This window comes from Simochromis diagramma, unplaced genomic scaffold (genome assembly GCF_900408965.1).
Source record: "Simochromis diagramma unplaced genomic scaffold, fSimDia1.1 OVJJ01000816.1, whole genome shotgun sequence".
Lineage (NCBI taxonomy): Eukaryota > Metazoa > Chordata > Actinopteri > Cichliformes > Cichlidae > Simochromis > Simochromis diagramma.
In genome coordinates, this window is record NW_024386908.1 from 7,972,794 (window position 1) to 7,989,842 (window position 17,049).

At 39.5% G+C, this 17,049-nt stretch overlaps 2 protein-coding genes across 4 annotated transcripts in view; one reads left to right on the plus strand and one right to left on the minus strand.

The window, feature by feature from the left end:
- Positions 1 to 17,049, plus strand: part of LOC120735688 — a 28,470-nt gene that overhangs the window by 8,394 nt on the left and 3,027 nt on the right. The window contains exons 3-14 of one of the 2 annotated variants that reach the window (XM_040035229.1): positions 9,523 to 9,556; positions 10,142 to 10,234; positions 10,474 to 10,530; positions 10,633 to 10,791; positions 11,026 to 11,242; positions 11,381 to 11,469; positions 12,795 to 14,314; positions 15,330 to 15,437; positions 15,598 to 15,654; positions 15,743 to 15,901; positions 16,320 to 16,479; positions 16,824 to 16,924. In XM_040035229.1, the coding sequence (XP_039891163.1) occupies positions 14,303 to 14,314; positions 15,330 to 15,437; positions 15,598 to 15,654; positions 15,743 to 15,901; positions 16,320 to 16,479; positions 16,824 to 16,924 (597 nt within the window). In that variant the 5' untranslated portion in view covers positions 9,523 to 9,556; positions 10,142 to 10,234; positions 10,474 to 10,530; ... (2 more) ...; positions 11,381 to 11,469; positions 12,795 to 14,302. Of the gene's footprint in view, positions 1 to 9,522; positions 9,557 to 10,141; positions 10,235 to 10,473; positions 10,531 to 10,632; positions 10,792 to 11,025; positions 11,243 to 11,380; positions 11,470 to 12,794; positions 14,315 to 15,329; positions 15,438 to 15,597; positions 15,655 to 15,742; positions 15,902 to 16,319; positions 16,480 to 16,823; positions 16,925 to 17,049 lie in introns of those variants that run through there. The other variant, XM_040035230.1, reaches the window with a different exon arrangement.
- asb15b (ankyrin repeat and SOCS box containing 15b) lies at positions 371 to 9,068 on the minus strand. 2 transcript variants are annotated; one of them, XM_040035222.1, is made up of 14 exons: positions 8,313 to 9,064; positions 7,940 to 8,048; positions 7,240 to 7,292; positions 6,954 to 7,085; positions 6,660 to 6,824; positions 6,464 to 6,570; positions 6,207 to 6,345; positions 5,952 to 6,123; positions 5,436 to 5,596; positions 4,858 to 5,002; positions 3,875 to 4,030; positions 3,670 to 3,772; positions 3,432 to 3,585; positions 371 to 3,302 (listed from the first exon to the last, which is right to left on the minus strand). In XM_040035222.1, the coding sequence occupies exons 2-14, from the start codon at positions 8,044 to 8,046 to the stop codon at positions 3,133 to 3,135; spliced, it is 1,764 nt and encodes a 587-aa protein (XP_039891156.1). In that variant the 5' UTR covers positions 8,047 to 8,048; positions 8,313 to 9,064; the 3' UTR covers positions 371 to 3,132. The 2 variants fall into 2 exon arrangements, with proteins under 2 accessions (XP_039891156.1, XP_039891155.1); XM_040035221.1 differs by having other exon boundaries at positions 3,432 to 3,772; positions 8,313 to 9,068.

Genomic DNA, 17,049 nt, shown 5'->3' on the forward strand with positions numbered 1-17,049 from the left:
TGTTTCAGAGAGGCGTGGTCCTGGATAAATGGGAAAAGTTTGATGGGTGTATGTCATCAATTTCTCTTTGCTATTTGGGCTGATTGGGATCTGATGAATGTAAAAACCAAGAAATATCTTTTTACCTGATTTTTCTTTACAAGGGCCTGATATCCACATATGAGGACATTTGTTTTATATTTTGATAGAACAGGGACAGTATAATGTCCTCGTAAGAGGATATCAGGCCCTTGTAGAGCAAAATTTAGTATTGTGGTCTAGACAACCCAAAATGTGATGTCCACATATGTCAATGCCAGACCTAGGTGGTTAATAAAAAAGATCCTCTGTGGGCTAAATCCCAATTTCAAGAGTAATAATGCCCACCCTCTATCTCAAAAACACTTTTATTTAAGTTTAGGCTTGAAACATTGGGTGATGCTGAAACTGAAACGCACAATGGAAGAGGCAGGCAGGGAAACAGTAAAATGCAACAAAGGCAAACTTACACAGATACCAGGTAAGAAGGGAAGAAAGGCAAACAAGCAAGTGATGAATACAATCGATACTATAAGGCAGGGGAGGAAGTGAAAGAGAATACAAGAGACAAAAGACTATAAAAATAAAACAGGAAGTGAGAATGGTGATAGGAAAGGAAATGCAGACACATAAATAACTAAAACTAGGGGAAATGACAGTGGATGATGAGACAGATAACACTTAGGGAACAAATACAAATGGCACTTAAATATAAGTAGGACTGAAAACTCAAAACACTAGTAATAACTGAGAATTCAAAACCAAACAACTAATAAAACTAATAAGAAGGAAAAAAGCCTCCCAAAATAACGAAACGTCAAAATATCTCACCAAAATCCAAAAGTACTACAATCAAACACACAGACTACAACATTGTGGACTGCGGCAGGACGCCCACACAAGCAAGGGGGGAAAATGTGAAAGTTCACACATAACCCCATCAGTTAGTGCTAAACCACCAGGTCAGGATCTGAGATACTCAGATCCCGCCTTTCAATACCTCCCAATAATTCAAACCTAGAGGAAAATTAAACTGTGTTAGGGGGTGAACAGTGGGTATTACTGGTCATGAAATCAGGCTTTAAATTCAGTAGAGTGCTCACCACCGATTCTGTCTCTTCATTCACTAATGTCCGCTAATACTAAACCTCGTTTTGTTTAAAAGTTTTGGTTTTAAAAATATCAGTTGCACGAATTGATTTCGTTTGATTTCTTTTCTTTTGGTTGTGCACAGACTCCTGACTATTAACTCAAATAGAAAACAATAAATTCATTCTTTGGTAATTGGATGTCATCAGATCATAAAGACACAGAGGTTACACAACTTTGTAAATGTCACAGTTTATTATATTTCACTGATATTATGACTTTTATGTTTACATTTTAAGACACCAGATTGTCAAGACACTAAAAAAGAAGGATGAAACAATTAATGCGAGGTTTACCCGTCATCTCTTTAATGGCCATGTGGGCTTGAGATTTTGTTAACCCTTTGACACATAAGTGGGTCAAAAAGGATCTGGAGTGGTCTTTTCCTTGCAATATCTAATTAATGAAAAGTTGTTATAATTTCATGTTCCAACTATTCCTTAAAAAAAGTGTTTTTGATATTACGCCAATGACATTTTTAACTTACCTTTTATACATGTACAAAGTTTAATTTTTGTGTTACTACCCCAAGCTTCCATAAGTGGGCCAAAAATTACCCGTAATCATTTCCTATGGAATTTCATGGGAACCTTTGATTATTGTCAACTGCGACTGTCAGGAAAATATATTTTATTGAACACAAAGAGTGTAACACGTTAAGAAGATTATTTTAAACAGCAAGAACTAGCAGGCAGCACACATTTACCACTTAGAGTGATTGTGTCACTGTAGATAAACAGCTTGTGCTGTTCAGGGGGAGGTTCAAATTTCTACAGTAGATGCCAAACAAGCTTGTCATAGCCAAAAGTTCTTCTGAGTCTGTGATGCATGCATCGCCTATGCAAGAACTGGACGGGTTTGTATTGGGAGACAGTCAGGGGAAGAAGTTCAGAATCTGGGGGAAATCCCGGTCCAGCAGTTTTGCACTAGGTTCAAAAAGACAAGACGCAACATCACCACAGATAATGTTGCCTCCTGTGCAGTGTCTTCTGAAGAGGTTTACAGCACAGAGTTTGCATTCAGCGGTACGGCATGGAGGAAAATACCAGAAAGGATTAAAAAAAACCCCACAATTAATCACATTCTACGGTTTGTTGGCACCTACACCTGCCAGTGTAAAACACAGAGGTGGCCCATGGTGCTGTGGTGCAGCTTCACATTGGTATCTGGTATCGCAACTGCATGACGGGTCGTCCTCACCGAGCTCTCAAAGGAGCTTGCTGCATCACATATGAGAAGCCGGCTGGAAGGTTGCTCCCAACGGCAAACCACAATCACAGTGACAAAAGTCACAACTGGGCCCCAGGAAAAAAAGCCAATCGAAGACAACAAGATTTCAGATCCAAGTAACGAAGATCATAAAGTCAGCAGTCGGTGCGACAAAATCAATGTACCTGTGTGAAGGGATTACAGCCAGAAATAGGTCAAAACTTCATACAGACAGGAGGACAAAGAAAATAAAAAGAGAGGAAGTATCTCTCATACCGACACACAAACAAAATGGATGTTGACATTGTTCTGTTGCTGGTTTGTATTTTTTTTTTTTTTCATTTCCGATTTTCAAAATGTGAAAAAAATATTTCAAACATCAAATCATTCTTGTCTGAACCAAAATATAGTATAAAATATAACACAAATGATTATTTTTAATCACAATAACAAAAGCGGCATAATTAACACAGGCCATTTTTGACCCACTTATGGAAGAATGTTGGGTCCAGTCACTCGTGCATCCAAGGGTTAACACGCGTCACCCTGCAAAGGTCCAGGACCAGGTCACACTTGCTCCGCTCTCCTCGTGCATGAACTGAAACACTTGTGTGAGGGACATCTATTTCATATACTAGACATTCATTTTTTGGTTTTTAATTCAGTCTGTAAAAAAACAACTGAAATAAGGTATTGCATTAAATGAGCACTTTGGCTGTTTTCACACTTTAGTCACATGTATAAATAAAACGTGTTTCACACAGATAACAGGTCACCATACAGGTCACGCTCTCTGTAGGTCAGGTAGTTCATCAGCCTTGGGGGGAAGGGACCAGCAGCCATAGTTTCAGGGTCATTCAAGGTCCTGAGGCTCATGTGACTTCTGATTACCAGTCGACACAAGTGCTGCAGAGACCGTGGCTTCCCTTTGGACACAGAAACACACATAACCTCCAGCTATTTAAATCACTTTTCAAAATGTCATGTTTTTCTCTGCTTTAGAGTGCATGTTTTGCACGTTTTTCTTATCTACAGACTTGTCTCTGCAGTTTTACCCAGTATGTCAGAAATCTCATCCCACTCCGGCCTCCTCTGCAGGATTTGTCTGAGCTTAAAACAAATGCTGACATTGCTGACGTAGTCCAGTAGCATCCTTACCACTTTGCCTACAACGTGAGCAAGGCATGATACTGACACAAACTCACAGAACTGAAAAAGAAAAGAAAAGGGAAGTGACATATTGTAGAGGTTAGCTAACAGATGGTCTGTGTGTCTGCCTGTAGTGCCTCTTACTGAGATGACTTTAGGTTGACTGTAAATCTGATAGGCTTGGTTATGCAGCTCAGTCCAGGTACTATCCAATTCTTCACTGTCACCATGACCGCACTGGAAACACCTGTACGGTTGCAGAAATCTGACAATGAAATTGATGAATCTGAACTACATATCCTCTATAAATAAATTGAATAACGACTAATTTCACAGCAGGTATACGTGCTTGTAAGCGTGATATCCACTGTTGAGCAGCAATCGCAGCATGACGTGGTCTCTGAAGCAGTACTGCAGTGCTGTGGGGAACACCGTGTTGCTGATCACTCTGAAATAACAGTTAACCTCTGCTCCATGGGACAGCAACAGCTCCACCAAGTCGAACCTGGTTACAGAAATAAAAAAAGAAGATTTTAATGCCTCTGCTGTAACACAGCGCTGCCAATACCAGAAATGATAATAGTCAGAAATTACATGTACTGTATAGTCAAATTACATTTTGAGTGATGTTAAAAAAAATATTTGCCTAATCGTACTTCCTGATTTCTTACTGTTTTGCATATTTGTCACACTGCCTGTGAGCATGTTTCAGATAATAGACAAAGGTAACCTGTGTAAACACTAAATATTTTACACAGTAATTGTCCTTTAAATCTAATAAGTGGTTGGCTTTGACTAGGCCACATTTTGGTAAACATGACATAATCATTGAAGTAATATTGGTAGGCCAAGCACTCCAGGAAATGTTGGCTTTACAAAGGCTTTGTAAGCCTTTTCAGACTGATATATAGCAATGACTTTGTTTCTCATCTGTTCTTAAGTTTCTTTAAATTTTAAAACAATGAGCTGATTTTTGAGATCTTTTAGCCTCCTTTACTTTTTCACACAAATTCCTCATTCAGTAGATAATAATCGGGCCTGGGTTTGAATAGTGAATAGTGACTAAATTCAGCTTTCTATAAAAATATAGTTAATTACAGTTAAATTGCACCGAGAAGGTGCAATTACTTTTTTCACACTGGGCCAGATTGGTTGGACCAGGTTTTTCCCTTAATAAATTAAATCATTGTTAAATAACTGTACTTTGTATTTACTCGGGTTAGCTTTGTCTAATTTTAAAATGTGTGACGATAGGAAACATGCAAGTGTGACAAAGAAATCTGGAGGGGGTAAATACTTTTTTACAGCACTGTATGTACATACGCTATTTACCTCTCAGCACGTATAGCAACCAGTATGCATCGCAGTGGATCCAGGTCAGTTCTCGCGCCAGCCGCCAGCAACCTCTCCGAACAGGTCACATCACCGTTGGACACAGCGAAGTAGAGAGGAGTCTTCCTGAGGTCCCCGTAGTTCTCTGCAGCATTTACAGTACTTGTGCTTACAAATATAAACGACTTTTTTAAGAGGACTGGAAATTTCATCACTTTAGAAAATCCCAACATCACCAAGCATTGACTTTGCATATTGCTCTACATATATAGTCCAGTGTATAGATGTTTAGTCCTGTGTTCAGATGGATAAACTTCACACTGATTTGCATTTTTTGCAGTGCAATGTCGCAAATATGAACCACAACTTTATCAGTGATGGGGGCTGAAGCACCCTTCAAGTCACTGAAGAGATGTTTTCATCTGCACTTGTTTTTTGCATGTGCGTGCATCTTTGCATTTACCGAATGTGTGTATTTGCGTGTACCGCTTTAGTCCTGCATAATTTAGAAACTCACTATGATAACTAAATGGCCTGAGTTGATGTTGTGTGCACGTGCGCATCCAGCTGATTCGTACCAGAGATGTGTGCATGTAGCAGGGCGTTGACATCATAACCCTTCTGGATAAGCAGCTCTAGACACTGAACCTGCCCCCCGTCTGCAGCAGAGTGGACAGGGCTCTGGCCTGAGAGGCGAATAGCTCTCTTTGTGGTGATAGGGATGAGAGTCCTCAGGATTCTGAAGAGAAAGAAGGAGAGAGAGATCGGGTGGGTGGGAGATAAACAGGAAGAGAGCGGGGCAAAACACAAAACAGAACAGAGACAAAAATGTTCATTAGATCGTGGTGTGAGCTCTACTGTTATTCAGTGACAGAAGTGAAAAACAGTGATAAACAGAGGGCTCTTTGTGGCGATGAGTACAGAGAAAGCACTGCAGCTGCGGAGACAGATGCTTTACATTCAAATTGGCTGCAAAATTAGAGGAAAGTGTTTTTGGTCAAGTTATTTATTTTGGGGATTATTAGTTAGAATGTTGTTGAATGTAGTCAGATGTTATTGGGTTTGAGAGTGAGCTTAAAGTTGCATGAACTCACAGTATGTATCCTTCATACGCAGCTCTATGGATGGGCAGCTGGCAGGCGTAGCTGGCAACATTTGGGTTGGCTCCGTGCTCCAAAAGCAGCTTGACACAGTCCAGGTTTCCAGATCCGGTTGCATCATACAGGACTGTGTCTCCATTGCTTGCCTGGGCGTTCACATCACCACCTAGTGGAGTTCAGAGAAAATACAGCAATGTCTGACCCGTCAGGAGGTTTTTATGAGGCATGATACAACATATACTGTTTTACCGTGGTGTATGAGTATGTCTAAAACTTCAGAGTTGCCATGTTCAGCTGCGATCCCCAGCGGTGTCACGCCATGACCGTCTCTGCTTGTTATTTTGGCTCCATGTCGGAGTAACAGCATCATAATAGCTGCACAACCCTCCTGGGGTGAGGGATAGGACACACATGAACACAGAAGGAAAGAAAGGTAATAAAAACTAGAGAAAAATACAATTTTGTACTTAAACCTGAACTTTGAGTTTAGATTCAGCTCCATTCACCTTTGCTGCCTCGTGAATGGCCCTCCACTTGGTGAGACACACCTGCTCTACGAAGGCCCCGCCCATGATGAGGGAAAGAACCATGTCGTATGAGCGTTGTCTCACTGCTGCAAAAATGGAAAACAAAAAATGATTCCATTAAAAAAAAACATAATAATGAAGGTGTTGCGTCAGCTGTCTGAGTGTGTTGTGCTACCGATTAGCAGAGGTGATTCATTCCTGCTGTTGTTGTTGTGCGGTGAAGCTCCGTGCTTCAGAAGTAGCTTGATGTTTTCCACCTGACCGGCCTCAGCTGCCAGAGTCAGAGCCGTATCACCGTCCTCCGTCTGCTCCTCCAGGGTCAGGTCGGTGGATTCCAACACTGCAACAAGAACACCATTAAGACTGCATTAAAGGTGGAAATCTACTCAGCCCACTGCTCCAGTAATTGTAGCTTACATTCCACTAAATAGTTTGATCAAGCTGACATCACACTGGTTTTCACTCTCACCCTGCAGCACTGTGTGGAGGACATCTGGCTGCAGCTGCACAGCTGCTGCGTGCAGAGGCAGCCAGCCCCTGCTGTCACTCTCTCTGAAGGGAGACGCGCAACCTGACAGCTCCTGCAGCGCATCCACATCACCTGCCAAGATACAAACAAGAGCCACAAGGAGACTCATAGGGAAACATTTTTAATATTTTTGACCAACAGTGAGTTTAAATGTAGGCGCGCTCACCTTGTACGTCTTTCCTTAATGCCGCATGCAAAAGGCAAACATGATTAAAGGGAACGTTACCTTTTTGAATGGCTGCCATAATCTTCATAAACTCCACACTATTTGTGTTTTTCCTATGAAAATGAAAGCGTTTACTCTGGAAACACTATGATAGAGCTTCATTATACTTTTGATTGCTGATTGCCTTAAAATTTTGTTAATTTGGAACATAAACAACTCCTAACAATACAGTTAGGTCCATAAGTACAGGTTAAGTATAGTAAAAGTTCATATAATCTTGGTTTTTTCCACAATTGTGCAGGCTCTTTTCAATGTTTTCTGGCAAACTTTAATCTGGCCTTCCTGTTCTTGAGCATAACCAGTGGTTTGCACCTTGTTGTAAACCTTCTGTATTTACATTCTGCTGATTGTAGACTTTGACAATGGTACGCCTACCTCCTCAACAGTGTTCTGACTTGGTTAGATGCAGGATGAATTATGTGCATAGGGCTGTATTCTCTGCTCGGATTCAGCCAAATGCTGCAAAAGTGACTGGATGATGCTTCAGAATGAAAACAGATCGTGATCTGAAGCATACTGGGAATGCTACTCAAGCTGAAAGTCTGCATTTCAATCACATCTGGATTGTTTCATTTAAAACCACTGTGACATTGTATGCGGGCAAAATTACAAAATCTGTATGATTGTCCAAATACTTATTGACCTAACTGTCAATTTTCATTAATAATAAACATTAAAGACCCTTCTTGGTTTTCCATACCTATCTGTTTGCACTGAGCATGGCAGCTTGTAGGCATCTTGAATGCTCTCTCGAATAGCAAACTCAATCAAGTCTTCATTTATGGCCTCCTGTTCAAAGTCATCCATTTCTATATGTAGAGACAAAAGCAAGAGAAAGGGGCACTTGAATTCTTTTCATAAATAGGAGTTTTGCGTACAGTATGAAGGTGAATTATACAATGTAGAAACCTTATCAGTCTGTAGATCGTGCTTTCTGCACAGCATGCAACTTTCTGGCACGGTATCACCACTATTCATGCAGGACATAAGCATGCTAATGTAAAGCAGTCCTATTGGAAATTACACAACAACCTTAACTTGCATTTCATGTTAGTCATATTAGTCGGTCTCACCGGTTGATCTGAATAAGTCCCCTTGAGGTCTCCAGCTCACAGCCTGGTTGTGTTTTTGTTTTGCAGTGTGTTAAGCTGTTTGGGTTATATTTAGATGTGACCTGCTTTAGATGACCTGCCTCAGCTCAGACTATGCCTTCCACGTCTTCTCTTACAACTGCAGCAGACAAAGTACTTCTGCACTGTGTGTTCAGTCGAATGAAGTTATTTGTTCCCATGTAATTGAAACACGCAAGCTTGTGAGAAGTTGAGACCTGACTTTTGGAAACCTGCATTCATTGCATTAGCTCAAAATAATAAAATGATGAAGAAGTTCTACATATAATTAATAATCTTAACAATATACATCCCAGTAATGTGAATGAAGAAGTTGAATCAGATGTATGCAAAAGAAGGGATACTTCCCTTCCAAAGCTGCTTACATGGAAAGACAGTGAAAGGACACATGGCTGCAGCTGATTTCTGATTGATTTGCATAATTCATTCCTGTATAATGTTGGAAAAAATAGTGGAAAATGTCAGTGGTAATTTCTCAAAGCCCAGAATGATCTCCACATTAACATTCTCTCAACCTTAAGTATATTACACTTATGCCCATATCTAGCAGAAAGGGACTGAGCGGATTTGGCCTGTTTGAAGTTTTGAAAAAGTGGGTTTTATTTTGCCCCCTAATTATTTGATGATCATGATTCATAGTAAAATTTGATCATAAAGTAATAAAAGGGAAAGCAGTTACAGCAAATTGTTTAAAAACCATAAGCTGCCAAAGTCTGGGGAACTGACATAGGAGAATTTTTGGAAAAATAGATACAAAAGGGAAATGGATATTAACAAATTAACTAACTACAAAGAAACAAACAATTTAAGATAGCTTTAATCAAATCCAAAATAACCAAAAATGTAATTAAATATCAAATTATGTTAACGGCATATTGAAATTAAATTATTTCAATATTTTTTTATTCAATGAAATTCTTTTAATGACTTTAACGAGAGCTTTAAGAAAGCAAAAAAACAAAACAAAAACATGGTTAATCATTTAATATAAAGTGGCTATAAACAGTATTGTCATTAAATAATTTTTATTTTTTTATTTTTTGATGCATAGATCTTGCAACTAGAGTAATGTATATTTCATGGGGTTTCCCTCCCTGCGTCCAAGGGTTTCCATAAAAGGCCGTTTGCAGCTCCTCCCCCTCACTTTTGTCAGTCAGAGGGTGCAGGTGTTGGTAATGGATGTCAAGGTAGGCCAAACGGGCAGTGAGACCTTGTTTGATGGGATTTGATCTCGTATCTTACTTAAAACGATGCTACTGTATTTGGGATGGGCTGCTAGCTTGCCCGCTGGCAAGTTCAACGTAAACTAGAGCTAGCTATCTTGGTTTTAACAAAATATCAGAGCAACTCTTACAAGTAATCCCAGCTAACTTGGCAGTAGCTTTGCTTGTGTAAATTTTTACAGTGTGACTAATTGAATTCCCTTATAATTTAATTTTTTAAAACAGTGGCCCATGCTTATGTCAAACTGTACTATTTATGCTATATTTGACAGTAAATTTAAGGGGTGGCACTTGGAGCAAGATTTTATTGTCATCAGCTAGTTTTATACTGGTTTTAAACCCTAAAAAATGATATATAGCCACATTTGTATAGCTTTAACAATACTGGGACTGTTAGACTTAAATGTGAGACTATGGAGAAATCTCATTTCTGCTGCTGCACACAAACGTCACCAATCCCAAATTTATTTTTATAACTCTAAATGACTATACATAATGTAAAGCATATACACTGTATGATGTAGCAATACTTTCATATTCATCCCAAAGGTGCCTTGTCTCCTCCTGAGTCTCTTGACAAATTTGACTCTCTGCTTTGAATATGGGTCACCAGTAACCGATCTCCATAGAGTGGCACTGTTGGTGAGTTGCTACAGGCTTCATGTATGTCACATTTGTTGTATGTTGCGGGGCTTTTCTTGGCCCAGAGTTAACCTCTGGAGAACTTACAGAAATCTTTTTTCTTATTTCTGACAATATGATAACCAAAGAGGTCTGCTATGCTTGGATAAAAGAAATTTTTAATTTTTAATCACAATTCTGTTGGATTTTTTTTTTTTTTTTAACAAAAACCTCTCTGATGGTCCCTATTTCCCCTATAGAAGCAGGATCTTCCCAGTGACTATTTGATTCCCATTAGTTATGTTCCCAACGAGGTGGTATGTATGAAATGAAGAAATATGAGCAAATTTCTTTTACTATTTTTAATTTTATTTTTGTTTGACAAAGGTTGTTCATGGTTTTTGTACATGCCTCTCCAGGCTGGCACTTGTTGGGTGGTGCTAAATATCTATCCATTGGAGCAAAGTCTTGAGAGATTGACCAACAATTTTGGTGACAAATCCACCAACAGAGAAAGCCTGCTTATTTTTATTGAAATTCTCCAAACTGTGTGGCTGAAGTTTGACCATATGAAAGTGGTGGGTAATCATCGACCTCATTCATTATATGCATTTCTGACAGCATATTTATTTTAAATAGTGTTTGGACTGTGACATGCATAGTTTTAAAATGAGATGTAGTTTAATTTGTAGAAGCACACTGGTTCACTGTGCAAGAAAACACTAAAACTCAGTTTTAGGCAGAATTTGTTTTTGTACACTTAATTGTGTAATTTAGTTATTTCAAATGAGCATGTTATCTGATTCCCACAGGAAATATTGATGCAGTACTTTCATTGCCACTATCGGGAACAGCACATACCATCTGGCCCTTACTTTGACTACATGGAAAACCTCTTACGTGGAGCTGATCGAGGACTATTTGATTTCTCATGTGAACCACCACCGTGCCCAAGTACTCGACAAACATTTACGACTCCTCAAGAAACATCCCAGTCACCACCTAACCTTAGAACTCAACAAACACCAGGTACAATGTCAATGCAGTTAATGCACCGGACTTGGGTGCCTTATGTAACTTAGAAAATAATGGGGGGAAAGTGTACTCAGTGTATTTTTTATTTTATTTTTTTTATTTTTTATTTTTTATTTTTTTTGTCATTTGCAGAGTTTCTGGAGGACGACAACTTGACGCTTTTGATTTTTGTCACCATCTCCATTGCAGTTTGTGTCATTGTTTGTGTGTTTTTGTGGCTGGTGAGTAAACCATCAAATCCCTAACCCAGTAAGTTTATCAACTTTCCTTGCCCTGAAATTCCCAAAAAATTAGTGAGTAAAATCTCTAACAGAATGCAACAGTTCATCAAATCGTTTTGTTTTGTTTTGTTTTCCCAGCAAGTACTGTTGAGTCAACAATTTCATTCATCCATGCTGGCTTATGGATAAATGCCAACAAAATGTTTGAGTTTAATACCGATAGAAAACACTTTATAGTGGTGTACTTTTATCAGTAAAATATGATCAATATGTTAAACAAACCTGCCAGACATTCCTATTTGGTATTTAAATTGTGTGCATGTTGGTGTAACACCTCCTTTTAGGACATGCTATGTAGCTTCACAGGAAGCATTACTTCCACGAGTCTGGTTGGTTGGGAGTAGCGTTTGCAGTAATAAGAGGGCTAAGCATAAAAGCAAAGCTGTCTAAATTTACTGATCAATCCACACTTTTATTCTCATCTATTGTCATGAGCTTTTGGTAGTGACCAAAAGTTTGAGTTCGTGGATACGAGCAGCAGAAATGAGTTTCCTTCTAAGAATGGGCTCTCAGTCATTTGAGGAACTCTGAGTAGAGCTGCTACACATTGAAAGGGGTCAGTTGAGATTGTTCAAGCTACTGACTAGGCCTCCTAGGTATGTTGTTGTGGTCATGTCCCACCGGGAAGAGGCCGATGGACAGACCAAACACTCGCTGGAGAGACTACATCTCTCGGCTAGCTTGGGAATCTCTTGGTGTCACCCCCGGATGGACGAGCTGGTGTGGGGAGTCTGGTCTTCTCTGCTCAGACTGCTGCCCTTGCAACCCAAACCCAGATAAGCAGTGAAAGATGGATGGCTTGTTGCACAATGGCATAAGCATTAAGCTCAAAACTCTTTTTCCTGTGTACAACCTCTCCAGAAGTGCACTCTTGGCTTTCAGTTATTCAGGCAGATAACTGCATTAGTGCAGAAATGGTCCGTAATGCAAGCTGAGAAAGCACGGGACCACAGCTGTGCTGCTGCTTTTTAACGGTTCAAAGAGGACTGCACGGTCCTCTCTGGAAAAAGAAACCCTAATTTGGGGTATCTATTTTGAACCTCTTCTAAAGAGAATCGCCCTTAGTGTTAAAACTTCAACTCAGCTGTACAGACTCTTGGCCTGTGTGGTCTAATAAAGCCTATTTCCTAATGAGTCTTCATTTTAGTTGGCACTTCCAGGAAGGCAATTCTAAAGTTCAACAGCTCATCAAAAATTCAGCAGTACTTTGAGGCTGTTTTTGTATGATAAACATTATTTGGGTGCTCTTTTTTTCTTTTCTCCAGTCCAGGTCCCGAAGGCGTTTACATGTTTGCAGCACTGAAAATATTCAAATGCAACCTACTAAAATGAGCCAAACTCCGACTGCCTCTCTGAAGCATGATTAATAAGAAGGAAGGGAAAAAAACTGGACGGCAATAGAACGACTCACTCTCCAGGTTGTTCGGTTGTTGGCACGAGTCTGCTGGATAAATGAGTGATCTGATGGCTTCAAGGCACAGACTAAAGCTGCTGTATGAGAGATTGCGGAATTCAACTGGTGCTATCTCGCAAACAACGCCACAAGAATCCGGTCTTATGTTTTTTACCTCTCAATTATTTTCCTCCAACCTGATATCTGAGCAAGTGAAGCAAGAAGAGGGGAACCGTGGCAACAAAACGGGACATCTTTAGTTATGTGTTTGAACCAATGTGAATTAAATATGAGATGATGCACAGCTGCATAATGTGTCTCTTTCTCTCCACTAGCTTACTGCTGTCACATAATGGAGTTGATGAAAGTTCTTGCATTTTGTATGGCACAAGAAAACAGAATATGGATGTCATACATTTATTTGTCATGAACAAACTGAGAATAGATCTCTTTGAATGACAAATATTTTTAAATACAAATTAACTTATTCGTACAGTCATAGCGTTGTTCGTCATGATTGTGCGCGGAGATGATTTCCGGGTCAGAGGCAGGACAAGGCACAAATGGAGAAATTAGTGGCTGGATAGCTGTCAAAAATTGCTTCTCATCCTGGCTGCTGTTTAAATCAGTTTGTCTGACGCTTCTGAAAAGACCAGGTTCTTTATCTGCTATTCTGAACTGGAGCCATTCAGGTGGTGATTCAGTTTGGGAGTCGCAGTTAAAAATATCATTGAAACCTCAAATCAAAATATCATTACACTGTCATCAACTGGCCGTTTCCCTGTGGTTAGAGATCGGCCTTTAACTGGAGTATATTTACGCAAGTCCACACATGCTTTCTAAAATGTAATGTATAAAAATGCACTTCACAAGTGGGTTATGCAACACCTATACGTGCAATAATGTGTATTTTTGAGCCCAAGTATGTCCAAAATAATCAAAAAAATATGTAAACGGTAATAGGTTACAGCAAAAAGTACTGCATCAAAGAGCACGGCTGAACGTCTGAACTACCTCATCTGATTTTCACTTTCCAAACAACAGCTTGAGGAATAACCTTGACATATTCTAAGCGAAATATTCTCTCGAGAGAACAAGCACCCACTTTATCCTGACGAACAAATTGATATGTGGGAGTTTATGGAAAAGTCTCAGACAGCGTCAGTGTGCGACATAATGACTCAGCCTGTAGGCGGCCACTCCAACACGTCAGAAGTCCGCCAGTTTGTCTGAAGTGAAAGCAGACTGCCGGCCCATCCTCAAGTTTCACTACACGCTTGGACATTACACCCACAGACACACAGAGATGAGCTCTGTCTTTGGACTGAAAAAACTGAATTTCATGCACTGCATTTGAGAAACTTGGGATTCTTTCTCCATATGAGGAAGAAAGTAAGTATGTCCTTTAATTTTCTTTTTTTTTTTTAATGTTTTTAACATATGTAATATGTGTAACTGTATATGCTTCCAGACTGGCATTGATTTTTCTTATCTATGCTCATTAAATAACAGGAATATTATTTTATATTAATATTTCCTGCATTCTTTGTTTTTTTGTCAGCTGCTTGCTTGTTATGAAATGCCACTGTGTGCTTTTTATAAAGAAATGTAGCCTTGTGGTTTTCTTCAAGCTGACAGTTTTATTAGATAAGTGCTAAACTGATAAAGGGAATATTACAATCCTATAACATTACAGGACTACATCAAAAAGTTCATGTTATGAAGCATGCTTCCTTTTTGAGCTGCATTTAAAAGCAGTTGAATGTTATTAAGAGATCTACAGTAAATGCTGCACGTACTGCTGCTGCAGCACTCTTCAAGAGGCAGTAACGTGACACGCTAAGAGGAGTAAAAAAAAAAAAGATTGTTGGTTTTTTTTTATAAAGGATAAAATGCATTTTGCATTAAATGTGACACTAACGAGTTTGCGCATTCATTTATTAATTCATTGTTTATCGTTTGAAGCAGTGAGTTTTAAACTGGGAGTGTCACTTTACTTCACTGACAGTCTAAAAATATATGTATCGTAAATTTACTGTAATATTGACAAAAATGAGAAAAAGGTTATACTAGGTAAAGCAGATCATTAAAATAGTTTATAGATCAAATTTAAAAATAATAATTGGATCCACAGATTTAGCTCCATTTCTAGTCTTAAAATGTTGCCCAGCCTTTTATTTAATGGCTTTTATGCCTGGCAAAGACATTGGAATCCTCACCTTTAAGTAAGGGGGGAAATTGATTATCCTGTAATACAACCACACTACCCTCAAACAAAACACTGAGGTTGAACTGGTCAACTTTCATTTCAGGGATGTGGTAAATCAATGCTCAGTAACAACTCAACACCGCAGCAGATGTCGATTGCTGTACCTTATGTAATGTAAGGTATACATTTCCCCCTCAGATCTTGAAAGCACCTTGTCTCCTCCTGAGTCTGGTAACAAGTTTGAATCTTTGCTCTGGAAAATTTGGGTCACCAATAACTGATGATGTGAACAAGCTGCCAGTATTGGTGAGTTACTACAAGACTGATACATATCATATTTATAGTGCGTTGACACATGAACTTCTGTTTTATGCTTCATGTTAAATTATTATCTCTGTAAGAGCTTCCATTCCTGATCATTTGTAGTAAAAACAAAAATCCTTCCCTGTCATTAATTCCTCTGTAGAAGCAGAATATCCCCTATGATTATGAGATTCCTGTTAGTTACATTCCCAAAGAAGTGGTATGTATAAGGCAACGTGAGAGAATCAAATATAAAATTGGTTTGAATTGAATCAAAGCTGCTCATAGTTCTGTTTCTCCGTCTTCAGGCTGGCACCTGCTGGGTGGTGTTAAATATCTATCCACTGGAGCAAAGTCTTCGGAAGCTGGCCAGCACGTTTGGCACCATCTCCACCAACAAAGACAACGTACTCCTCTTCATTGCAATGCTCAAGAGTTTACGCTTCACCTTAGACCACGAGAGGCTGGTGGGTAATCAGACACTGTGGTGTATGCTGCTCATCTTCTCTGCAAACAGTACTTGAATTTGTGCCTTTGTTGATTGTAAAATTTAAAGTATCAGTGATCAGGTAGAAAGCCCTTTTGGCAGTGTGTTGGTGTGCGTGTAGCACAACATGCTGTAAAATCAAAGTTACCTGTGATATTGCGCAGACCGTTGGGTGCCTGCACTCGTATGTATATCTCCATCAGGTAACGCTTAGAAATGTTCAGGCCTACAGGGCATGTGGAAACACACTAACACTATGCTAGTTTTGCAAATAAGCCCTGCAGCTTAATTTTAGGCCAAATTAATGTAATAACCTAGACAGTGAGGGACTGTTTTAAGGAACATTTAATTGAATAACTGAGGTATTTAAGGTTGGCTTGTTGTCTGATTTCCCACAGGAAATGGCGATGCAGAGCTTCCAGTGTCACTATCAGGAACATGGCTTACTGACTGGTCCTTACTTTGACTACATCAGAGACTTCTTACACACCGCTGCTCAAGGACCAACTGACTTCTCCTGTGAGCCACCACCATGCCTTAGTACTGAACAAACACCAGGTACAGTCCTCACTTGCATTTAAAGTTCAGATTTTTGTGAAAGCTTCCAAACTAAAGTAGATTATTGGAGGGGGAGGCATTCAATTAGGATTAGGATTCCAGCTGTGTACAGTAATCAGATATGCAGCCTTAAGGCAGAAGCTTTTTTTTGAGAAAAAAAAAAAGTAATTTGATGACCTCTCAAAAACAAAAGGTGTTGAAATGACCAGTCCCTAGCTGTAACTAAGATTGATTTCCATCAGAGTATTCTGTCACACATTCAATAAGGGGATTGGTCTGCCCTCTATCATATTTCTAAGGTGTAAGTGTGATTGGTTACATTGTCAATAACGTCCTCCTTGCAGGGGTTCATGAAGGGAATCGTGGGGATGCTTGGTCGAGAAGATCTCCCCTGCTTTTGGTTCTCATCCCCTTCATCACTTGTGTTGCTCTCATAGTGTGGTTGGTAAGTGAATTTAGACTTGAGGCTTCCGTCTGCTGGTCTTTGTGGGTTAGGCTAAAAAAGCCTGGCTGTTAATGTGCCCTCATTATATTGAGCACTTCCAGGAAGGAAGTTGTAAGGTTAACAGC